The sequence below is a fragment of the Anopheles marshallii genome, chromosome 2 (assembly GCF_943734725.1).
Source record: "Anopheles marshallii chromosome 2, idAnoMarsDA_429_01, whole genome shotgun sequence".
NCBI lineage: Eukaryota > Metazoa > Arthropoda > Insecta > Diptera > Culicidae > Anopheles > Anopheles marshallii.
This window is the reverse complement of record NC_071326.1, coordinates 18456891-18483325: the sequence shown is the minus strand read 5'-3', so window position 1 is coordinate 18483325 and position 26435 is coordinate 18456891. Positions and strand designations below refer to the sequence as shown.

Sequence of the window (26435 nt, the reverse complement as noted above, 5' to 3'; positions counted from 1 at the left end):
CTGCTGTCTGTGTGTGCTGTGCAATTGAAATCGTAAGACGATCGATAATTCTGTGTTTTGAAGGAGTTTCTTTGTCTAACAATTGGATGTAAACGTATTGCATAGTTGAGAGTTGAAATTAAAATTACTGAAAGCATTAACTCGGAATCAATTCACTTTTTGTACAAACAAAGCTAGGAAAAAAATTGTGTTGAGGTTGAAGCTTAAATTTCTAGTCATCTTCGGAGGAGTTTGCTGTAACTCTGCCGAGAAAACTAGAGAGCAGAAAGAGTGATTCAGAGTTCGAGTGAGAGCATACCCCACTGCGTGTGTGTGTGTGTGTGTTGAGAAAAGAGAATCGGAATCGCGTGCCGTGAACTTGATCGCGGTTTAGTAAAGACGAAAGCAGGGCCGAAGAAATGAAACACACATCCGAAAAACACGACACAAAAGAAAGTGAGTGCAGTGCAAGAAGAGCCACGAGGTGGAATAATAGTGATGGGAAGAGGCGGAAAAAAAAACACCCCCCGCTCACTCTTGGTGCTCGTGCACGACAAAAACAACAACAAACACACACGCATACATAGTGCCGGAAAATGGGGTTAACTTAAAACTTCAAGGTGTCAAGTGCGGTTTTGCAGCATCCAAAACATCAGTAAAATGGGGAGGGAAACAGCATATAAAAATCGTTTCCTCATCTGCAATACATCGCCCATCTTCGGTGTTCGACCATTAGCTGCTAATGTGTTGGTAAAAACGATGCCTCGCTTTAACCTTGCTTTGGTTTGTTTAATTTGACGCTTCTCGCTAAAAAGATTACGTTGGTGGCTCCGCCAGAGTGACGGAGCAGAGAGGGTATAAAGTGGGGGTAACCAAAAAAAAAATCAAGCATCGGAAAGAACCTAAACGTTGGTGCTGTGTGTGACCGTGAAGATTTCAACGTCCCCTAAGAAACGCTCAAGCGACGAACCCGCGCCGAAGCAGTCGAGTGCGCTCAAAAGTGAGAATGCGAAACAAAACAAGAAATCTTCCGATCGCGAGTCATTGGCATAGCGGAAAGGCTGCTCGCATGCCCCGTCTGTGTGCGTTTCCACGTGAGCAACGTGAGCTGAGCAGCATCGAAGTGTTGGTGTGCCCGCCACGATTGTCAGGCAGGCTACCGTTGTGCGGTGGATTCAATATCTATGATTTACCTGACGGGGCGCGCACAGTTGGGCGGATTGGAAAGATATTTGGAGTGGCTGCTTACTTTCGAGTGTGTGGTCTATACCCTCTCGACAGATATTCTAGCCATTTCAAGGATTGTGAAGATAAAATTATTTTTAAAAATAGTGATACAAACAAGCCCCTGTTCTAACCTAGAGCGAGTCAGCTGTAGAAACCAAAAGTTCAGTGCGAAAGAGCGCAAATTTAAAAGGCCGGACCTACAATTTTCCACCTTCCACAGGATAGTACGAGTGTGAGTATTAGTTCCGGGAGTTAGTAAGCTCAGCGTGTTGATAAGTGATTGGTGCGATAGCCGAGCATCTTCCGAGTGCTAACAGGATGAGCAACACGACAATGGTCGGTGGCAATCAGCAGCCTGCGGCCCCAGCCCCAACTCAACCGCCCGGGACACAACCGCAACCGGCCGAGGATGGTTTAAGTGTCATTCGGCCCGATCTGGACAAAAGGCGCATTCAGCGCATGTTTAGCTGGACCGCGGACTCACCCGCAGTAACGTAAGTACCGCCCGGATCGTTTGCACCTGCGATAAACTAACGTGTACACTGTCGCCACGGAAAGTACGCACCGTTTGTTAAAAGTCATTGTCTCCGAAGGGGGCAAGGGCGAACAGCGTACGTTCGAAAGATTCGCATTCACTCGCGCATTGGGCGAGAGGTTGGGACCATGTGGGAGTCCCAATGGGGGGGAGAGGGAGGTTTCAGGATGTAAATGGGGTCATCCGAGAGGTCCGCGGTGAAACAATCTTACCCGCGTCATCTAATGAGTGAGTTGTGCGCGATCGGCCGGTGGATGGCAATTTGTATTCAGCACCGCCCTGCACCGTCCGTGACCCTTGGGGTTCATTGAGATCGGACGGTAGAACGCTACTATTAATGAGCGCAATATCAATCACGACCGAGAAGGATGTAACGTATCAATTTGTGGTGATGAGTGGTGGTTGAAGTTGTTGTTAGGCAAAGATTGTCACGTTGTGTGCAAAATGGACGTGAAAGACTACGCTATCTTTGCTGTTCTTGACCTTAAAGAAAAGTACCCCTGACGGCGACCGGCGACCGGATTTGTTAACGCAACGTTGGAAATGCTTACGCTTTGTCCATGCTTACGTCAATACCTGTCCCGTTTCGCGCACACGATTGTGGATGCGTGTTCGGTAATGGATTTTGTGAATTTTGGAGGAAGAGAACAAACAGGAACACGGTACAATATTGACTCTGGGTAAAGGTGTGTCCCACGGTTGACCATTACGGCCGCAATCACATTCCTTTTGGGCGATTTCTGAGGTGAGATTTAAGATCGTCGGTAGACCCGGGCCAGTATTTGCCAGTACACGCTGCAGACAGTTTACGTCCACCAACAATAGTGCACACGGGATATGTACGCTCACGCTAAAACAGCTTTCTACTTCAGGCACTTTCACTAAACCTAAGCAGTGTCACGTTTCGAGCGTTCAAGGTGCAGCAGCTTAGGTTTTTGGGCGCAATGCACAGTGCTGTCTGTTTTTTTTTTCGAGGCAGACTATTACCACAAATCTTGAGCATAATTATGCTAAATCGAAACCGTTTTTTTATCGTTAGTATAATTACTTGTTTACTACCAGACATGAATCAAACTGCAATGATAACAAGAAACAGCTAATCCATTACTGCACCATCAGTAGCACGATATCTTCCCAGCAATTAGAATCAGTTTGATTGTGTGTTTCATAATCATTGCACACCGGTGACCGCTCGACACCTTTACTGCCCTAGCCTTGCCTGCTTAATGCTATCGTTGGCGTTTCTTTTTTTTTCTTGAGCAATAATTGCCACACTCATTCGTTCAGGAGACGAAGGCATGTGATGATCATTAGCGTTGCTCGACAACTCCCTTGACATTCGGATCGCTATGACCTCGCCACGGATCCGTCCGGCGCGACTCGATCGTAATCTAAGCCTCCGTAGCCTTCGAATTGGTAATGCGGCTGTAGCAGGTGGTTGCTTTTAACGGGCAGACTTCACACCGTTCGACCGATTTTTGTCGCCTGCTCTAAGGTTTAGCTTTTCGCCCGAAAAACTTCCTACCACGAAACTAGTTTTCCGTTGTTTTGTTTTCAACATCGCCCGACAGTGGCAAATGAGTTTCGACTTAGTAGCGATCGCACCACAAAAATGGTGTAACCGGATTCCCTGTTTTAGAAAAAAACAATCGAGTAGCCTGTGGAAGGTGTCCTGATTATGCAATGGTGTGATATACCACCAAACTCGTTATGATTAGCAGAAGAATGGTAAGAAATAAAGACATATGATAGAGAGAGAGAGAGAGAGAGAGAGAGAGAGAGAGAGAGAGAGAGAGAGAGAGAGCGAGATAAGGTAATTTAATGCTGGTTTTTCTGGGGTTTTTGCAGGAACAGGATATTTCTTAAAAAGGGGGTTTATTCTCACCCTCTTCCTTTTCATGTAATTATTATGAATTTGAATCATACTCCAGTGGACCATATGGGCAGTTCTAACCCATAACCCTGCGCCCGGCAAACTTTAATTATAGCCGAGTGTGTATGGCTGACGATTGAACCAAAAACATGTGAAAACATCGTCTCTATTTTTAATTGCGATGAAGATGACTTTAAAAGTCGATACGGCCAGGCCGTTCTAACGAAAAAAAAAAAAAAAAGATGACTTTAAGTTTTTCAATGTCATGTATTTACGGTGTTCATGGTACGATCTTAAGATACTTCGACACCAAATCCATAGTATCGATTAAACGATATAAAACAATACAGCTCTTCGTTTCCGGATAGATGCGGCTTCCTTTCAAGATGTTGCTGTAACTTCGCTACACTATTACATGTGATATTGGTTATATGTCAGTTGTGCGTATGAGAGTATGTGTGTTTGCGAGCATATAACACACCGGCCTTTAGGACGCACACGTGTATCGTCCGCAAGCCGCACATCGTTCAAGTTCAAGTTGACCATCGAAAAACTCGATCTCCCTGCTCGCTGTTATCGACCTGCCGAAGTAGTTGTCATTGGGCGCAGAGTTGTCTCGGCTGTCGCTACCTACGCACGGTGAGAAGTACTTTAGGAACGGACATCCCCTCCTCCCCTGGGCGGAAGCTGGGACTAACAGTACGACTGACCTTAGGGTAAGACAGGTACCGCCGGGCATGATGGATTATTGATGCTGATCTACCTCACCTGAGCAGGCGATGAATCAGAACAACATCATATCAAATGTAATCCAGCGTTCTACTTTTACAAAACATTGAAAAAAGCGGTTTGTATTTGTTTCGTAAATACCAGAATGAACATCCGCTATTTCGCTGGAGTCGTGTTTAAGTCGATGGCGATACATTCCGATGGTACCATTTATGCAAATCCCATCCGTAAAATCAACCATCCATGCACAGATCCGGTTTTTCTTGCTCATAATTTGCTGACCGACCAACGGTATTCCAGTAAGATTCCATCTTCTAACTTCAGCAATCGTAAACGAAACAAACATCATGTTGCGCGCAGAGTTAAATCAAATTTAGAATAATCAGTTTCGGTGCGGAAGTAAAACACAAAATGATATCTTAATAATTAGCTGTTCACATAAATTAAATTAAAAAACGTTCAAAAATACGACGTAAACAACGATTACGGCTCAATTCCTACTTCAAATGCTATGTTTATGAATAGTATTTTAACACGGATTTGTTCTTCCAAATTTCATAGAAATCATACTACGAAATAGGTCGCAAGTCGCCTTTTTTTAGTACAAAAAATAAGAATCGAATAAACTTACTACAGGTTTTTCGTGTTGCCACCAAGGCGATGTTTCTTGCTGCTCTTCCATAAGGTTCGTCGCTTGTACGCGGCGTTCGGCGTTGCAGTCTTTTGTGACTGTGTATTGCATGCAACGCATACGACGTATACGGTACCGATCGTAGCTTGCTTGCAATATTGTACACAAGGAACATAGTGTGCTTGGTGGTATTTGTGGTTGATCACAGTGTGCGTGTAAATGGGCTGTGTATGTATCCAACTGCTCGAATGCTCTCTGTTGCTCGAAAGCTTACGCATAGCTTTGCTTAAGCTTTTATTTGCTAATGAATAGTTATTTGTAGGAAAAATGATCCATTAGTTGCATTACTTACGCTCAATGAAAATCTTTATTTTTTGCGAATAGATAATTACAGTCTCTTATAACAGGATTTCATGGTCGTACTGTCAGCTGTTCAGAACGAATCATCAACACTGAAATCTGCATACGTTGGGCTGAGCTCTTGATAGATCGTTTGAGGCGTAATGAAGTAATGAGTCATTGCAACACGGAAAGCTCAAGAATTCGATTGTTTCGGCACTGCTGGGCGGCCCACTTGATTACTTGACGTCAGTGGCTGCGAAGTTTAATGGCCCTACGTATCGAATTTGGAATTCACTTACGCGTAACGTATACTCGCACATCGACACCTTGGACGTCATTATTTATAAATTTTGTTAGTGAGAAGCGAGTACATTTAGCGTTTTTCGCGGTACACACTCAGATTTAATTACCTTTTTCGACTATTTAGTTACTTAAAGAAAGAGATTATATCCTGAAATTTATCCCGCAAGTAGTTTCATTTATTATCCGCATCTGTTAGTAATATCTTTCCAGAAGTGATAAATTCCTTGCTTCGGTTTTTCAATAACTCCTCCGAGCTTTAATAGGCTTTGCTCGTACTGCCACCGATTCTCTAACGAACGATCGAACTCGTCACCCAGATGGTGTTGCGAAAAAAAGCATACCACCAGATAACCACGTTGCGTAATAGTTATGCCGATTTGCCACCGTCGTCAGATTGATCCCATCCTCTAGCGTTCCCTTTCACACACATTGGCGCTATTCGGTACACCGCTCGAGACCGCTCTCTGCGTCGATTTTCGCCTGTCCTTAAGTTTGTCGCACGCGTTTTGCACCGATTTCGGTGATATAATACGAACGGACCGACCCTCTTCATCTACGGGACGAAAGGACGAAAGTGTTTGGACGCCCGGTGCGGCCCGTTTCGTTCAGTTTAGCAAGCAACCGGGCACAAATTCTAGTCCTTTGTCCACGTTTTATTCAAACCGTACCGTACCTAAGCGAAGCAGATAATCTATCTTCTGACGTCGCAACCCGCATACACTGCTAAGGCTGTACCAGACGCGCAACCGGTTGTGTTACATGAACTTTGAATGGTTTCTGTGATGCTGACTGCATTACGCACGTCAGTGTCTAAAGAAGGCTACGGAGTGGAGTCCACACTAGCGTGGACAGATGACAACAATTACTGTACCGCCACCGTGGCGGAACCTGGCCAAACGTCCAGTTGCAATCGGGCTCATCAAAAAAGATCAAAAACACATTAAAAATACATAAGTGAGGGTTCGAGACGGATGAAGCAGCGAACTCACCAAACCGATGCGAACTCCAAAAACCCCGAAGGCCCAAGCATCCCGAGACGCATAGGAGACGGCTCGAAAGCATCAAATTGAGATCAGTCGGTCTGTCGGTTTGTCGGTCAACCGATTGACTGCTGTTTCGCTTTATTTTCATCAGCTGGTAGTAGGCTGTGGGCATTAAATATAGTTTTCCTCTTTCTCGCTGTTGTCTTGCGCGTTGGGTGAACGGTGGCAACCCGAGAGCGGCTCGTGTGGGACTCGTCGCAAGTGTGTGACGTTTACATAAGTCCCAGGTCTCCAGGTCAACGCTGATTCCGACGCACAACCACCAAACCCGATCAGGTTACTCCGGTTTGTGTATGTGCGCGCGCTTTGGTTTCCGTCACGCGCCCGGTAGGTTTTCGGTGCTGGGCCGCACCATACCTCGTGCCGTGACACTTTCGTTTTCGTCAATGCTACGGTTGGGTCTACCTTTCTCCACCGAAAGGATAAATAAATAAACGAGCCACGGCCCGCCATAACAGACGGCTGGTCAATGGGGTTTTATTCATGCACCGTTCGGCGTCGTTCCCTTCTGCCTGTGGACCCGGGTCAGAAACAGTGGGTGAACTACTCCGCTTCGGCCAACGGTTTACTTTTTCGGTGCCGAAGCTATTATTAATGACACACATTTCTCTATTTCGCTTCTCGCTTTCCGTAAATAGCACCGTCGTCTCACTTTCTCTCACTGTGGGCTTTTGGGCGCGTTCAGCCGTAACCCAAACAAAATTGGATAGATGCTTTTAAGACGATACGCACCTTCTGATGACGATCCTGGGCCGATCGGAGGCGTCTGAAGTTCCCCTTTTTGTCATTGCGTTGTTGTATGTTAGAAAAAAAATCCCACCACTCTGAAGTTTTAGTAAACAGCTGGATGGTATTGGTGGCATTAGGAAGATAGGCGAAAATCGCATGGCAGCATTAACATACCTCACATAGCTCACACGCGGAGCTGGTAGTTTTGCAATGGCCGTACGAACTTCAGAGTTTACTAGCCTGTACGAGTGCGAAGTCGCGCTCGGCTAAGCGTACTGTTTTCAACCAGTGGCCAGTGGTTGATTTAAGCTGACGAAATTAGATTATTTAACGCAGCCAGGGAAGGTGAAGCGGGCGAAATGGAGTGGGGCCTGGCTAGTTAAGCACGGAGGTGTATCGGATTTGTCAAGGTGTTGATTACGCACCACCGGCTATCACTGGGGCCAACTTTTCACGGACCAGCGGGGTGTGTGTGTCTGTACATTTCGAGCAGTAGCACAGTGGCAAACAGCAGCACTAGTGCGAAGAAACTACGCACACACCGATAGCCCAAACACTCCCGGTAAAAGTTTCAATTTGCCCCCGTTCGGTTCGTTGGTCCCGCTTATGTCATTCGGAGCAACCATCTTACCATTCGGACCATTCTTTTGCCCCGATGTGCAACGCAGCGTGTATTTGGGTCAGTTTTTTTTTAAATGATTCACTTTTACCTCGGCCGGTGATACTAATTAACAAATTATCTTTACTATTACATGCGTTCAATTAATTGGAGAATAGTATCCATTATTTATCGTCTTAATGCTAGTTTAACAGCAGGTGTATTCGAGGATGGGAAAATCGAAAAAACTCGAACAAATCTACTCTCGTTAACTATCTCCATGTCGAATCGACAGGGCTCTCAACATACACAAACAAAAAACCCAATATTCAGTACGGGATGAGTCAGATCACTGACCTTTGGCTAATCCGATCTACTTAATAATAGACTGTGTTGGCGTGCAGGCAAAAACAGAACCACCCTGCGAGTACACTGTTTTGCGTCACTTGCCAGTCACTTAAGATTTCCGTTCACGCGGACAAATCGCGAGCAAAGCGCTGAGTCACGCCGATGATGTTGTTGTGTGAATCCGCCACTAATTAACCTTGCCTCGTCCACTTCCGCCCGCTGCAGGATATTTAAGGTACATTAAGCGTGTTTTTTGTGTTAGTAGCTTTATGGAAGATATTACTTCTTTAATGTATCGTTCTAGTACCGTGTGCCTTCAGAGTACTTGAGTACTAAAAGTTTTTCTTACTAATCCGACAATCAAATTGAACTTGACTAGAATGTGTTAATGGAAATGTGGTACAGAATAGCAATTGCGAAAAAAAAGTTTTTGTTGGTTATTTTTTTGTAAAGAGAGCGAGCAAAGTCGTTTCACATTAAAAGCTTTTACTTCTTTCATCATTTATAGTTTTGTAGCACTATATGAATCTTGTCAGAAGAACGATGCACTTTTTATTTGGTTCTTTGAAATTTTTGTCTGTTTGCTTGTTTTTCTTTCTCAGTAGGTCGTAGCTATTACTCACATTTCTACTCTCTCTACTAGAGACGAAACGGACGACACTATCTTCGCTTTGCTCTTAGAGAAAGATGCTCACAATGCATTATTAGTTTACGCTGAAATCACGATCGTACGACGATTTATACACGGCTATCTCCGGTAGGCTTATCACATCATTAGAATGACACCGAACGACCCAACCAATAAAGTCTTTCTAGGTCATCCGCATGTGGTAAACCCAAATCGAGATTCAGCTACCAATTGAGTAGCTTCATGAGGTTTTCTATCTTTTATTGACGTTTCTTTTCAAATTAATATCGTTAGAACGAATAATACTTCAAGGACATAGCTAAAACCCTATAAAATATATCAACTGTAATGAGTAACCCTGCCAACGGTAAGCAATGATTTCATACAACACAGAGAAATCACTTTGATTAATAGCATCGAAACAGACATCACCTCTAGTTCTTTTCCTAGACACTTCACGCTTCAGGCGGATCGTCATGCATATTTTATTTACACATTCCTACAGTGCCATGACTCAGCTCTGTATCTACTAAAACGGTCAGTTAATCGACATCTAATGCGCTCAATGCGATAGAACATTAATTGTTGAATGGACTACTCCACTAATCTGCTTCTTGTATCGTAATATTCACGATTGATAAGGGAAAGGACGTATAATAGCACGCCAATGGGAATACCCGGACCTTGCAGCGACATCAGGTCGTTGATACAATCGAACGATAGTGACCGTTCGTCCGTTCGATGAACTAGCCATATTATGAATATTACATCACAACCTCCTTTTCCCTACCATCACTCATAAGGCAGTGCAGTGCTGGAAATGAAATTAGGTCGAGGACACTAACGCTTACCTCCTCGCCCCCTCCCCCACCACCCCCCTTCCACCAGAAAATGACTTTCCGCCTGTTACTTAGCGGGATGTTAAACAGACCATCGGCCATTGTTTGCCCTGCGCAAGAAAGGGAGAAGGGTCCGATACCTTCACTGCCATCAGCTCGAAAGGGTCAGTTTGTTGGGTCCCTTCTCCCACAAACAATCATGTGCTGTTTGTTGAATGGACGAAACTGTTTGCTTTGAAAATTACTACTCCCTTTTCGGGAGGAAAATGATTATTTTCCCCCAAAACAGCTTTGTGGTTCAAACGAACGATGTCCCACACTACGGCTGCATCGTTCAGCGAGCGGCGGTCTGATAGAGGATTGCATAAGGCCCCCCTCGCGTTTCGTTTGAGATGCAGCTGTCAGCGATCGGCGGTTGGGAATTCATACATTTTCGAAAGGCCGTACAAACTTCTGGACTCCGGGATCACTCGCGAAAGGCCGCGCATGGAACGGACGCGGCGCGATATTTTACGTAGTTTTGAAACTGCACTGCCTTCTCCTTCATCGACTTCAAAGCACGCTGGCCACGCTCTATCGATTATGCGAAGTGATTTTTCTTTCCCTATCTGCACTCATCGTCGCTGGATAAATAGAAGGTGTGCAGGTGTGTGTGTGTGTGTGCGTTTACGAGCTGGTACGGCACACGCGACAAGCTGCGATTACGTGCGTCTCCACTCGGACAGTTTGGTCTGTTGCAATTATTTGCCCGTCGCAAAGCCGAATCATCATCTCACCCCACCAGCCCACTGCTGCAGGAAAAATGCACTGGACCGGGCGAAGAAAATGCGCAACCCAAGTGACACGGAAAGCGAAAGCCCAATGGCAGTCGGTCAACAATTTGTGTTTGTACGGACGCGCTTCTTTCTGCCTTACCGCGCGCTCGGTATGCGCCTGTTTGTGCCATCCCTTAGGTTGCACGAAATGTATGCGAACTTCAGCCCATATCGCAATGTATGCCTGGCTGCGGTTTATGTGCACAATGCAGATTTAATCTTTACAAAAGGCGTTGATAAATAGTAAAACATCCTCGTGTGAAAGATTACACAGGATTCAGACGCCTCTATCAATGGTAATTCCTCAAGGAATTCCATCAGTTCCGTTGCATGTTGTTCTCTCGTGTCACACAATGCTGATAGCGGGCTCTTCCCTACACAAACACTCACCCGCAGCCGGTTGTGGTCGGGTTTCGTAATGTGCGAACCGCTTGGTGGAGGTTCGCATGGAGACGCCTTGGGTCATTTTCGGCGATTTCAGTTCGCTCGCGCTTGCATGGCCGGTGTTTGAAAGTCGTTACTCCCACACGCTGCCATATTGACGATCTATGCGTTACCAAACGTTACCAAACACCCGTACGATCCGCCCCCGATTCGTGCGCTGAAGATGGCAACCCTCCTGCTACGTGCGTACCGCTGTGCACCTAGATAGTGCGAATGCGTTGTGGAATGTAGACCGCAAATTTGGGGCATTTTTCATCCATTTTCCACGAAATATTACCTTCACTAGGAGCACTTGGATGAAAAGTTGTTGTTCAACGATCGTTTTCAACATTGCTCCAATGTAAGGCAATGAAAGTATCGGGTGGTTTTTAAGTGTCCACCTCAAGAAAGCAAAATCTTATTGCACTTCTCCATAAAATTCCAGATTTCCATCTTCAGGGGAAAGGTTATTTTATGCATTTTTTTCCCCCAACAATGAAACATCATGCGCATAAGAATGTTAATGCGTTGTATTACACAAGTGTTCAATGAGATGCCTTGTCCTTTACTCATTATGGCGATTACCAAGCATACTGGGCAGAAGGGATTCGATTTGTCATGTCGTCTAAAGCGGAATAAATATAACCACCCGATTGCTGTGGCGGGCAATCGTAAACACAGCAGCATGTAATGAGAATCCGATACGGTCGGCGGTAGTTTGAGTCATTGATTTGCGTGAACCGGGCGAACACGGATAGCAGGGGCGGTCGTTGGGCGTGTGCGACCCAAGCAATCAAACAAGAAGGTCAAGCTTAAGTGTCCTGGCCCGGACCGGACCGAACAAAGCCATCGAAGGCCATTTGTCATCGGGATCCAATCATCATCCCCGGCCACGTCATCATTTGCCACGGAACATCCATCCATCGTCCGGCAGCTGTCAGCGGAGGGTCCGTTGGAACAATAGGGAACCAAAGCACCAATCATCTGTGAAGCTGCACCGGGCATGCACAGGTTTTATGCACTGTTCGAATGGAACACACAAAACAACACGATCGCTACTCTTTCTTTCAACTCCGGCGCGCGTATGTGTTAGTGGCATTGGACTATCTCGACTTCCAATAAAGCGGTCATCAGGCAAACTCGATCGGTCCTCGAAAGAAATGGCTTTAACGAACACCATCCCGAGCGTGTACCGGAGGCCTTGACATTACGTAACCCGCCCTGTCCCTGTCCCAGGCGCGGCCCAACACACGGCCCAAATCTTTTGTGCGTTCATTCATGTTGTTGTGGACGGCACTCGTCGGCACTGCATTGTTGATGTTGTCGTTGCCGTTCGGTGGAGCTTTCTGCAGCACAATGATCCCTTCCAGTTGATGATTTGTGTTCCTCATTGCAACAAAAAAAAATGCTACTCTCCTTCTTCTCTTGTGCTTCGAGGTGAGTGAAAAAAAACCCCAAAGCAATTAAAACCGAATTTTCAACAACCTTTCCCTCGTGCGCCATATTCGTGGAGGTGCTACGCTTCATCCATCCACAACAAACATCGCAAAACATTGTGTCGCAGCATGAGTAGTTGGTTCGAGATTAGCTTCCATTTTGAACCTTTGCTATTGTGTGTAGAAAATAGAAACAAAATTAAGTACGTTTACACTAACCAACTAAAATATGAAATATGTTCTGCGGTTGAAATGGTTAAAGATTTAATCTTACAGTGCGTGACAGATAAAAATTCACTGGTTGTGATTTTAAGGAGAAATTTACAGTTCGAAAGAAAAAATTGTTTGAAATTGGAAATTGAAATACAAATTTTCAAGAATGTCTGGTGAAAACTTGAGAACAATTTACTGGTAAACCACGAAGTTACAGCCGAAAGCAATTAATGCGTCCATGTTCAATGCACCATTGACAAAAGCTTTTTTCCAAAATAACGAATTGCAAATTAGTTCTAAAAATTTCTCATGGATCTGAATATCTTAAAATTTTTCTCAACTAATATAACTTCTCAACTTACAACGTCCACCATTTTGTCGCAAATTTAAAAATTAAAAATCATTTATAACAAGTATTAGATATAAGTATCTTATTTCTAAATATTTATCAATTTTTGGATTAAGATTGTTTTTTGATGAAATACCAGTGGGAATCGCACACTCAGATTTCTAGACAGCACTCCGAAGAAACTTTGTAAAAGTGTAAAAGTTAGATTTTTTTTATAAAAAATCGGTAAAATGCTCTTTTACTAGCTTCTAAGTGTACTTCCCTCCCTTTAATGAAACATTATGGCCAAAGCTTTTAACCTTTCCATGGTGCAGCAACGTCACGATCTCCTCACGATCTTCGTCAATTCGTCACACTCCGTCATCGCAGTTGTTGCCTACTCTTTTTTTCGCATGATTTTCACTTCCCTCACTAGTCTTCCCTGAAACGAAACGGCCGGTTAACTGCTTGGCGGACGGGAATAACGTACTCGGTTTTGACCCGGCACCAATTTCTGCGCCGAAATCTTCCACCGATGCAATCAAAACGTATCGCCGCGACGTAATTTTCCATTTTCAATGAGAAAATTGATTATTCAAAGACCTTCGGTGGTAGATTCAATGAAAATTCAACAAAGTAGTGGAAAACCCCACGTGTGCGCTGCAATAGGTCGGTTTGAAGACTTGAGCACCTCCGCTTGAAGAAAGACTCCATGTCGGTGCGTTTTTCTGTAGCAATTTGTCTAGCTTTAACTTGGAGCGAACGAAAAAAAAAACATCCTTTCTCTTGCGCTAAGCGCACTAAGTGCCCTCCAGCAAACGGAAGGCTTCAATTAATGCAAATCATGCCTTGCGATCCAATGACGTACATGTCGCGCTGCTCAATTCTAGCGCCCGTGCTGGCCTGGCGAACGGATCGGCCCGATCGGGCTTGGAAAGCCCGGGCTGGGAGGTTTTTTTTTCTACCGTAGCGCAACAATTTTCGTCATTCGTTTGCCGTGCCGTAGTGTTGTACCTCGCCGTTGAGCTGACGGACACGGTGGAAAGATCGAATCGGTCCAAAGTACAACCCGTGATACATCGCATCCGTGCGCGTTTGTCATCGTGTTGTTAGCAGCCAAAGCGTGGCAGATGATTAAACAACAACCGACAAGCACAGTGCGATCCGTAGTGGCGAAAACCGTACCAACCTGTATTGTAGAAACGAGTCATCAGATATTAAACCTCGCTGATAGCAACTTACGGTCATTAGAAACATGATAAAACAGAATCGCGGAGAGCCTTGCACGTGCTATTGTACGTAAAGGTTGCACATCAAAACCTAATAAAAGATCCTTTCCATCCATCATCACTCGTAATTCTCCCTCTAAGTGGTAGGCAAATGTACATTTGGTCCAAGATCACATGCACCGAATGTCCTTGTGGTGCTTACTTTTTACGACCAAATGGATCCAAATGGATCAAACAGCGAACTGCAGGAATGTCGTACCAACTTTCGCCATTCTTCGTTCGTGCTAACCGGCGACGATCCTTGTGGTTCAGCGAGAGAGCGAACAAAAACCAAGCACAACGCTCGTTGACATCCAGCATCGTCAACGTTAACTATGCAAACGATGCCCACGCTGGCCTTTTTGTCCTCAGTAATGGTCCGCTTTGCTCGTAAACGTACCGCGGCCAAACGATATCCACTGGTGACACCGCTAACGTCAAGGACTCGACTCGGTCGCCATGGTGCAACAATCACACTTTTATCGTGCGCGTAAACATTTGCACCGTTTTGCTTAGGTACCAATTTGGGGCTGCTGGGTGGCACGAAACAATTGCGTCGGATAGTGTGACCCTTCGCCGAAGGGATCAAGTTCATGGCCAGGGTGGCGGGAGAAAGATTTCTACCGTACAAGGCAACGTTTGAAGACGAATATCTTGTGTGAAGTAAACGAAAAAATAATAACGCAACAAAAACAGCACACCAAAACGGCCCAAAAATTTGTCCGCCTTCGACCCTGAGACCCATGGGTGACTTTCCGAAAACACGGACAGCTGGCGCACATGAAGTGTTGGACGCGTTTCGCATAACGCACGCGTCTTCTATGCTGCTGGGACATGGCTCCAGAAATAGTTCAATGTTATCTGGTTGCTGGAAGCCAACAGGAGGGGAAGGGCCCGGGGGTAATTCGGCACCATTGTCTACGGCCGTCCACTTACATTCCGGACACGTACATCTACGGTTCGCCCGGACAGGGACGCAACCCGAACGGATCCACCAATTGATGTATGTCTTGGTGAAACGGTGTGGCGAACGTAGCGCCAATTTACCGCCAACTCGCGACCATGGTTCCGAAGTTTTGGTCAACCAAAGGCTGTAAGGGTGTTGGAAGTTGTTGTTGTTGATTGGGACGTTACATCAACGCCGTAATGATGATGATGATTAGAGTTCCCGAGCTAACCATGCGTTTCGTGTATTTTGGTTAGGGTTTCACGTTGGCAGTGACCTTCGCTTGATAGCTGGTGTTAGGCAACTCGTAACTCGTAAAGTGTGTTGTTTGTAGTAAAAATGTAATTCGAAGAAGTCCTACTGATAAGGCACAAGAGTTGTATCGAAGAGATCACTTCACGGGACTATTAAACCATATTTCTGTCTCGTTAAAACGGATGACAAATGATGATCGGTGGTAGTAGTAACTACTTCACCATCCATCTTCCTGGTATACTTTGTTGTCTATGCACCTAGTTAAGTCATTCCATTACATGACATTACTTGCAAAGACCGCATACCAACTGCGGGACCCAGGTCGCGTTTTAAGTGCCATCTCTATGCCGGAACCAGCGGTGATTCCCAGCAGCCCATTAAATCCCGATCGTACCTTCACAGGAAAACCTCTCATTTGCGCTACGTCAAACCGTACCTTGGCACCACAGGCTTACAGTGCGCCGTACTGTTTGCGCTACACTTAACACCTTTCGGGCAACGATGCTCGGTGCTGAGCCCGAAGCATTGAGTGCTCCCACCTACTAGTAGGTGGCTGGCGTTCACACCTGAACCTTCTGCGTGAAGCGTTCTCGTGATTGAAGTGCACCAACACATGCAGTTCCGCCACAGTGGGGATGTAGTGGGGTCGATAGTTTTGCACGTTAGTGTCGCCAGCACCCTGTTGCTTAGATTACTTATCCATCCAAACGGAATGAGTGTACTCGGCAATGTGAAGGATACGACTAATGTCGGCGTGGGGTTTTACCCTGTCCGCTTTCATCCGTTCCTAGTTTTCCGTATGATTCGCACTGTGGTTCGTGATAGTCGCGCGTTCGAAGTGTGGAATTTTTTGTGGTTGAATATCTGACGCCACTCAGAAAAGATGATGATTGGGTCAACAACAGGGGCCGCCTGCATACAGGGGCAACGCGTCAACAAGCGGAGATCAAAGCATCAAGGCTTGCAGCTCACGTGTGTGTGCATAGTTTCTCATCCTCGTCATCGGAATTGTATGTTTTAGTGCTAAATTTATTCGAGCGGAAACTCGTGTCCCCCATCGAGCCATGCATTTTTCGAGTGGATTGGTGACCCTTGGCCACCTCAGCAGCCACCAAGCTAATCCCCTCCCCCTCCCGGGTGAGTGCGTGCACTGTTTTGCATCTTGAACGTCGCCCTGGTGCATAGTTGCAGCACCTCGAGTGTGCATCGATTTAGAATCGATTAGATCATTACCGGGATAATAGCGCACCGTGCACTGAGCACTGTTATCAAGACCGCTGCTACTTCCGGTGGCGTGAGCAACAAGTCCGACAGTGCACCGGTCAACCTCCGGACGCGCTGGACCTGTGAATGAATCTATTCGCAAACCGGTTCACCCGGCTAAAGTGTGGCCACTCGTTCAACCTTCAATCTATCGGGCACGTTTCACCTGCGGTTGGTCTGATGGGGTTAAGCGATTCGGCCATCCGTACGCCCCTGATCCGTTCGGGTTTGGACGATTCGCAAGAAGGCTCTAGTAATGTTACACCCCAGTTACACAGCGCTGGTCGCAATTGATTGATTTGTCGACCGGCACGGATACGAGTATCGGGTCGACCGGTTTTTTGCGTTCTTTTGTCCCGCCCGGGACACGTGAATCGGTAAGAACTCGCACGAGCAAACCGAACTGTAGCAGGGTGCGTATTAATGCTGGTTGTCCCCCTCATATTATCGCGTCCTTTGATTGATGGAATCGTAATTAAACGACGTGCGGGAAATCGGATTCATGTGTTAAACGCTCCCTTTCGGGACTGGTTTCAAAAAATACCAAACTGACAGATAAACATAGTGTATTACAGCAAAACAGGTAACACTCCTAATGGAGTGGAAATGTCCAACAAATGATGATAAATTTTTAGCTGTATGATTTATGTGCTTATTTGTCCTGGTTCTCACTTGTTGACCGACATACATTATCGAAACGATTGAAATTCAAATTACTATATCTACGCTGTTAGCTTCGGTTGTTCTTTGTTCTGCTGGTTGTTGGGTGTCTAAGACGAACCACACCTGATCGTTCGTAGCATAACTACAGCCATCTGTCAAGTATCCCAGCTTCGAGCATCGGAACACTCTCCTAGCGCTCGCAGAAACTCACTCACCACCGCTCCAAAGTCCGAACTCACCAGAAGGAGCCAGGCCGAAAAGAAGTCTCTTTGGTCAGTCGCTTGCGCCATCGCAGCGCTGGTTCGGTGTGGAAAACGCGTCTTTTTCACTGCCCCGAAGGCAAACCTCAAACGGTGTGACTCGTCGGTCGAACATGCACGCACGCACCGTGATCGTCCCCGATCTACGCGCATGGGAGCGAGTGCGACAGACAGTTGTTTGCGGGCGTTGCTCTTCCCACCCGCAACCCGGCCACCACGACGGGGGTTTCGTGACGGACGGAGCGAGAGGTGCAAGAGAGAAGGGGTAATTACCCGCTCCCGAACCCGAACGGTTTGACGGGCCCGCCGGATGATGGTCTCGCGGACTCGGCCCCAGTGTCAGTTTACTGTTGGCCGTTCGTGCTCGTGGTTGTGTTTCGCGTTGCCGTAGCGGGTGCGTGTGTGGTTTTTTTTTTGCACAGCCAGAAACAAGAGTGAAACAGAGGTACTAGCCCCAAAATCGAATCTTGTGCCCCATTCGGGAGTGCCGTCTGGCTGCGGTGTCTTTGGTGAAATGTGCCATTTTGCACGCGGTGACAAAACTGAAGACAATCTTCAGCCCGAGGGTGGTTTTTTTCTGCTGACGGGCAAGAAAAGAATCATACCGCAGATGATGGCAACAAACAGATTTGTAGTGCCAGTGCCAGTGCTGAAATTGTTGAAGTGTTTTAGAGAAAACTTGCCGTTTGCCTTTTTTTCCTTTGTCACCAACTCGCATTTCCAACAAAGGGTGTGCTAACTCTACCAAAAAAATTTAAAGAAAAAAATAAAAAAAACAGTGTGCAAATCAGTGCAAAGATGTGCGCCACCGATCCATTTTCCGCCACTAGTGTTGGGGATTTGAGGGGGGCTTTGAGCGTGTGCGTGCGTGCGTGTGTGTGTGCGAAAAGTGAACTCCCGGGTGTGATGGGTGCAGGAAGAAGATGGTGTTGAAAGCGTATCGGAACGGGAAATGAAAAGAAGAACCTCTTTCAATTCCCCCCTCATCCCCCCTTCTTCCCCCTCACACTCACCCCAAAAGGATGATGCATTGAAGAAGATGAAGAAGAAGACTCCGGAGAAGTCCGGATAGGAAAGAAAATTGTCATTACGCAATGGCAAATGTGTCCACGAATGGGGGAGGTGGAACGAGTGGCAAGAAAGGGTGGCAAGTGATACGACGAGGATCCACGCGGGGCAGTACGCGGTGGGGTTGTGATGTACGGGGAGCACAATATGGAAACCTGTCTGAAATGGGTAGGGAAAGAAAAAGACACCGCGCGCACTGTGTGGCGTGGCGCTCAATGAAAATGAAAAGTTGTTTGAATGAATTTTCATTTTTGGTTACGACAGGCAGTATGGGAAAAGGGAAAATGGCAGAGATAATGAAAAATAACTGCACTGAATGGAAAACCCAAGCGAAGACGCACCCGATCGGGCCGATCCGTCGCATGTACGATGCGTGTGGCCAATTGCCTGCCGAAGTGCTGTGCAATGTTTCCTTCCGAAGGGTTTTTTTTTCACGGTGCGGCATGTTATTATATTATTAAATTTCTAACCGACCGGCCATTGCATCACCAGCGATATTTTTCTACCACACGCACGCGGTTGTTGAATTGGAGATTTCGATCGAACGAGCCGGATGTTCGTACATTGTGCATTTAATATCATGTGAACAGATTGTGCAAATGGAGGATAAAAAAAAAACATCTGAGATTTCGGATCAGTCTTGCTATTCTGATAGAAACCCGTTTTGCCCCCTAACTGCCACATCAAAACCGTTCACAATATTGCGAAATGATCGTTTCCGTCCATATCGTCACTTTTACGATCAATATCCACGAGATTGATAGATTTTCTGCACACAAAAAAAAAAGCATAAATCGATAGATTGGCAGAGATTGAACTGGAGCAAAAAAAGCTCTCCAGCCTTTCGCTTTCCTTCTAACGACACATGGTCAATTTCACAGATCATTATGTAGCCCTCCCCCCCCTCACCGGATTGGCCTTAATCGAGCATGTAAAGGTTTCGATTCTAGCGACCATACCCAATCAACGTACCCAACCGCCTGCAGGTGCCGGGTTACTGATTGACTGCTGTAGACGCAAGAATGGGGTTTGGACTTTTCCTTTCTATGTCTGACACACACGTACTCCCCTTGAGCAATGGGCAGGGAAAAATGGTGCTACCGTACAGACATTCATCAGGGGAGCCCGATCGATCGAGGATGTGTTGCAATAGCTCCAATGCATCGGCGAGGATATTGTGACCGGTTTAAAACAACGATCGCCGCATTGTGAATTGAGCATGCTGATCGCGCACTCACGCCGTTGGAAGGGGCTGGAGGGTGGAGAGTTTGGATTGCGATGCAATTAAGTTCCCTCCTCCCACCGCGGGTATCGATTGCACCAACCTGCCGAGAATTCGTTACGATACCCGCACACGAGTCCGCGACCTCCGTGCAGCAAATTATAATGCAACAAGAAGTTCTACCGCCCGCTGATCAGCGTCGGCAAATGCGAAGAAGCGAAGGATCGTGCCAACGCGATGGTAACACTGCCCTTTGATTAATTCGTGCAGGCTCGTCTATTGCTGAAGGACGCACTGAGCGGCAAGGAATGGTTACATAAGGTCACTTGAGTGATCACTATCCGCTCGGGGGTGTAATGGTACCTAATGCTATGGTTTCATCCCCAAGACGGAGTGAACGCGCTGCTGCTAAGCTGATGCTAACCGGATGGTGACGTCGTACTTCATCGCAAGACACACATTCCTCCAGCGGTGAACGAATCAATTGCAAGCGTGGCGTGTTGAATTGGTTCACCTTGGCGCACCGTGAGAGCCTTGCCGGTGCTGTGGGACGGAATCTATCAGTAAAGGTTTGGTTGGATCCTTGAAGCCGTGCTCGATTTCACCTGGCAGAGCAGGGCAAACGATAAGCGCATGAGAAAGATCATCCCCCGAAGCCGTTACCGGACCGCTTGGTGATCGATACGATGAGAAAACTCGTTCTCTTGTGCGCTAGTGGTGACTCAATGTCAACCGGACATCGAATCGAGCCTCGCACACCCTTCTAAGCAGATTGCTTCTACTCAACATAGAGCCCATCCGTTGGGAGGTTTGGCTGATACGCGTTCGTTTGTCCCTGAGAACGCTTCTTCGGTTCGGTTCGGAGTCAGGCAAACTTCGCGATCGTTGTGTAAGGATACTTAACATCCCCTCCACATGCACAGGGGCTTACAGTGGACCCCCAACGAGTGCGCCCGCCGTTTGGAGCTATGTGGAAATGCACATTTACCGTTATGTAGCGATTGACCGTACGCTGATCAATCGAGATCGAACTGTGCGATGTTGTTTTGCGTGTTTCAGTTCTTCTAGTTAGGCGGGGGGAGGGTGAGGGTGGAGGGCCCAACCGCGACAAGTGCATCCAACTTTTGCCGTTGCGGGCCACCAACTTTGAAGGTAATTCACTTTCAAGCCGAACGGTCTGAAATTCACCCGCGGTAGCGAGATTTTGCTCACGGTTAATGCTCACACAGCGGCGTGTTTAGCTCTCATGCGGCTTGTTCTTGGGACGGGTATGCGCGAAGAACAAGCCGAAGCAGGCAACAGCGTGCCTATCGTGCCAGAAATCGAAAGTTTCTTTTTCTTGGCCGTGTGCCAACGCGGGTCGGTCGATGGCGGAGCACGACGCACAGCTGCAAGGCTCGGTGCCAAGCCAAAAGGCCTTCACGGTTGGGGCTTTTCGCTTGAATTTCTCACACCGGCTTGGTTTATGTTGCTGCTGCTGCTGCTGAGGTGGTGCGCATATACACACACACGCACACACGATGGTTTAAGCTGGCCGAGCCGAAAACCAGTTGCATCGAGGTTCGGGATCCCAGCGCCAGATTGACGGGCAGGGTGGTTTTGTGTGTTGCGCAGAAGTATGCAAGCAAAAACCCACGTGTGCGCACATACACTTGGAAAAACCTTTCTTCAGCTGGTCGGGAAATGCGAACGAGAAGGGATGTGATATGTGTGCTTTTGAGCTCGCTTGTGTGTGCGTATGGGTATGTTTTGGTGTGCATGTGCATATGCGTGTGCGAAACCAAATAGACGAGCGTGTGCAAAAATGGCAGAATTAGATAAGTACGATTTCAAATCGAATTGGATAATCGCACACACTACCTGCCGCCGCCTGCCACCCATTTTTCGTGACCGCACACTCACACCCTCCCCCACTACCCCGTGTACGTGTGTGTGTGTTTGTTCCATTGCGCGCATTGCGAGTGCTCGAAACATATCGTGCATAATAATAATAATTGCACACACCGAAACGAATATGTGCGCAACTACACCACTGCTGCGCAACGAGGGTGCGACATGATGAGGTTTTTGCTACCATACCGGCCATCACCCAGCAAACTCACCCCCCTCTTCCTCTCCGTGAGTTGAACTACTGCTGAAGTTCACGACGGACGGTAGCGGAGGCTGCTGGCGATTAGGGCGACCCAAGACCAGATCCTCGATTCCTGCGGTTGACACACAGAGGGAAACAGTTTTGCATAATCCCTCCCGGTCCGTTTGTTGGAATGTGGGACACCGGCATTGGATAACCATCACCCTCCAAGAACCTCGCCGTAGTGGATGTTGATGTTTTTTTTTCTTTCTGCACAAGTTTCTCTTCTGGACCTCCAGGCCATTCGAGCACATTGTCCGGCGGTTTGTGATAGACTCGACCGAAGGAATTAAGGGGGGAGGGGGGGGGGGGGGGGGGAGCTGCACCGTGGTGGCACTTTACTGGCCCAGCTGTTCGCAATGGCCCAGTGACGAATATTTGTGCCTGTTTTGCTTTCGGGTTTTTTTGCTCGCTGGTGGCTCTCGCGCCCCACACGAGACCCGCCATACGATATCCGCCACGGAACTGCTGACCATTGCACAACTTGGGCCCGGGCTGCGGCTGAAACCTTACCTACCGCACAAAAGCCTTGCGCACCGTAGGGCCGCGGGCAGTGTTTTGCTGTTTGCTGTGGGGTTTGCTTTTTTTGTTTTTGCGTGGTGCGAATTTTCACTCCCGCCCCGACTGCTGATGTTGATGCATGCGCATATGACTGCACACTGTGCGACACACAGCTGGCCTGTCTCGGGCGTTGTGTGCCGATAGTGGATACTAGCGCTAAAGCTATCCCGCCGCTGCTTGGCCTCGAAATGGTGAGATGAAAATGTGCGCCACGGGTCAGGAAATGATGGGAAAACCCGTTGCGTGCACGATTAGCGTGGGCAATTGAGATGCGGATAAGCGATTTGTTCTGGCGATTGGTAGATTAGGTGTAGTAAAATGCATCTCATCTACCTGCAACAACGTGTCGGTTTCAATCGGGGCTGAATTTCCGGTTGCTGAAAACTGCATTTCGCTACGCACGACTATAAGCCCGGCCAATTGCTGTTACGCATGAACCTAACCACCGCACATAGAAAACACTAATCCGCGATTGAAAACGGATGGAAATCTTGCGGAATAGCGAATGAGTTCACGTGTAACTAGCGTCGAATTAGCCGTAATTGTCTCTGTGATTGTTTTCCTTTCTATAGGAAATGTGTGCGCACCGAGGAAGTGACCAATGCAGTGCTGGAGAACAAAGAAACAGAATTCATTAGCACCGGCAAAGCTTCTTCAAAACGTTTAAACTCCGAGCAGTGCATCGCTTGCAGAGAAACTGGTTAATACAAGCTGGACGAAGCCACTCATTATATTCATTTAGCCATATTGCCGTATCAGGAATGCAAATTCTATCCGTTTTAATGATGGCATTAGCAAACGGGCTAAACGATCCTCTCGCGGATCTTTTTTGCGCGGTGTATTTCCGCGTAGAGAGACTTATCGCAAAGGATCGGCTTCAGCGTATCATTTTGGCATTCATTTGCTAACGGTATGTTTAGAACTGTTTCTTCTGTCCTGTCTCTTCTCCGTTATGTTCCCTCCTCGTGCATCTTTCCGCCATAAATTATATTTTAAATTTCCGTGTACAGCACCACAAAAAAGGTGTGAGAAAGATTTTTGATATCACCTGCCGAACCCCCAGCGTGAGGGGGCCGATGCAGGCATACATTTTGTCGTTCAGATTTACCGGCTTATGCCCCACCGAATATGTTCATCTCCATACGGAGCCTGTTTTGTTTCGAAGCGTTTAGTTAAGACCATAGGAAGTGCGTACCCGAGAAGGGGTACGTCTTTCTATCTATCTGCGCGGCGATGCCAAACGCGAAATGTGATCGCGATCGCACTGGAACAGGTTCCATGCGCATCCGGCATATGTACGAATGATATCATATTATATGCTGTGACATAAGGCAAAAGAAAAAAGCACATAATTTGCATAAACCTTGTGACCATGCGTTCCCGTTCAGTCGGGGGCCACGATTGGGCAAGAATTTGGCAGAACATTTGGTTTGAGGTTGTTGGTCGTTTGAGCGTCTTACTTACGGAATTTTGGATCAAGAAACGAAACTAAAAAGAAAGACAGAGAGAGAGAGAGAGAGAGAGAGAGAGAGAGAGAAAGAGTGAGACTTTACTTGTGGATGAAGAAACTTAATGCAAATTGGTTAAGTTCCAGTAAGTACCTCTTCCTAGTACCGGAGTTCTAAGTATTACTACTTCAGAAGTCCTGCTATTTCTGGTTTGATCGACTTGAATTTACTACAATAGTCAATAGTTCTACGAAAGCGCTGGTCCTCCTGATGTGCTTCTTGAGTAGTCTTGAGACCAATAAGTACATACATGATAGTTTAACTTAAACTCAAAAATTCATTAAGTTGTCGCGCACACGATGAACACAAACCTGCAAATGTCTTGAAGCTACTCAAAAGTTTACCAACCAAGAGTGGCCTCAATTGCTGGTGCCCAAGACAGCCTACCGATTTGTCGAGATGGTGGAAAACTCCACACAGAGCAGATGAATCCAAGCAAGAAACTGATGAAACAAAACAGACAAACTTTCAAACACAAGCCAAATGTTGCAATCTCATCTTCCAGCAGCAAACACATCCAGCCTGCCACTTGCTGTATAGCTAACGGTTGCAGCAAATATGTTCGGACATCGGACTCCCCTTCTTGTGTCTTGTGCTGCGGTAAAAAAGAAAGAAAACCTTCGAATGAAGAATTTTGCCATACCTATCACCCTTTCCAATCCGTGTATATGTGTGCAATACCAACAAGTATCTAACAAGTATCTCTCCCCTGTAGAACGCGCCATCGGTCCATTGGCGGATCCGTTCTTGGCGTCGACGGTTCTTGGCGTTTGGCAACATCATGTTGGTTAATTTGTTTTGCCTCCCCGCCGCCCCAAATCTCGTTCCAACCTCCACACCCCAAACCACAGAACATGAACCGGCCCAACAAAGACGGTACGAAAGACTGGCAACCCACAAAGACCTCAAACCGTTGCGGTGTTTACCGTGCTGGTAGTGGCTTGCGACCGTAGTGTTTTTTTTTTCACCATTAGTATGCCAGTTATACAAGAAGTCCTTCGTGCGATGTGCATGGCGTGGTAGTGTGTATATGTGTGCGCGTATGAAGCATGATTGCTCGGGTGTCCAACATCGGCCGCGCACTTACTCACCAGTGCGGGAGCACACATGCACACATGTCCTCTTCATGGGTGCCCACCATCAATGTTTTTGTGCGCCAAACCAGTCGGACGAGCTGCAACGTTGCTTAATTCTGGCCGAACGAATCACCGGGGCGGGCTTTGCGCGGCGGGTCGGACGGTACGGGTAGGATGCAAAATGTCGAAATCGATGTTTGTGGCACCAGCGGTAAAGCATTAGCGGAATGCAGCGAATTGAGCTGCACGGGCCGCGTTAAAACGAGCGCTTGGGTGCGCGATCGCGTGTCGTAACGATTGGGATTGTAAGATCGTTTGGTTTTTGCTGCGCGAATTGGTTTGTTTGTTATTCTACCCTACACCCTCGGCGTTGGTTACCGCCTGCACCGCTGCGGTGCACGTGCAGATGGTAGATTAATTTTCGCCTAGCATCGGAACGGCGAAACCACAGCGCCAACACGCCTTTAACCCTGCCTCGGCCGTTTGCCAATTGATCTGAACTAGGTGGGAAAAATACGCATCAACGATCGACAAAATGCGGAACCCAATCGGAGACTAGTGGCGCTGCATCCGCATCACCGTTCCGAGATGATTTATTCGCTTTCTTACCACTGCCGGTTTATGATAGCGATCTACGGGTGCGGGTGCGGGTGTTGTAAGGTTCACACATCCCGCATTTCCTACTCTTCCGCCAACCCTCCCAACCCATCGGGGTGGAACCCTTTCTCGGTCGCTTTACTTTGTCTTCTTCAACATCATCATCCGCATCGAATTAGTGTCCCGAATGGTGGGAGTGTGCACTCCGGAGGAAGTGTGCTTTGTACGCTTGCGCACAGATTTCAGCATTAGTTCAGCGCTAGAACTCGGATTCGGAAGTGTTCATTTCGATAGCAGTGCAAAACGTTCTCCGAAGATTACTAACCCGTAACCCCGTGTTCTTTCGTATTTTTGTTTAGTAAATGTAATCGATTTTCGCGCTTGTTCGGTGATATTACGCTCCATTCCGGTGTCAACGATCCATCGAATCAGTGTTGTGCATGGTGCTGATAGAGTGTTAACATTTAAGTACAGGCAGCTTCTGGTGGTGAACTTTACCGCAGTACGGGGACGCAGCAGAACTGTTCCCAAAAGCGGCACCGGGAACGACAGGCTCCACGAAACCTTTCGTGGCCTGGTGTTTTAGTTTGCTGGTGGC

General features: G+C 47.1%; 1 protein-coding gene across 1 annotated transcript in view; it reads left to right on the top strand.

Moving 5' to 3' along the window:
* The first annotated feature begins 1524 nt into the window (after nucleotides 1-1524).
* The window catches only part of LOC128719586 (ABC transporter G family member 23), a 37132-nt gene continuing 12221 nt past the window's right edge, over nucleotides 1525-26435 (top strand). The window contains exon 1 of the mRNA XM_053813211.1: nucleotides 1525-1700. Coding sequence (XP_053669186.1) covers nucleotides 1525-1700 — 176 coding nt within the window. The remainder of the gene's footprint in view (nucleotides 1701-26435) is intronic.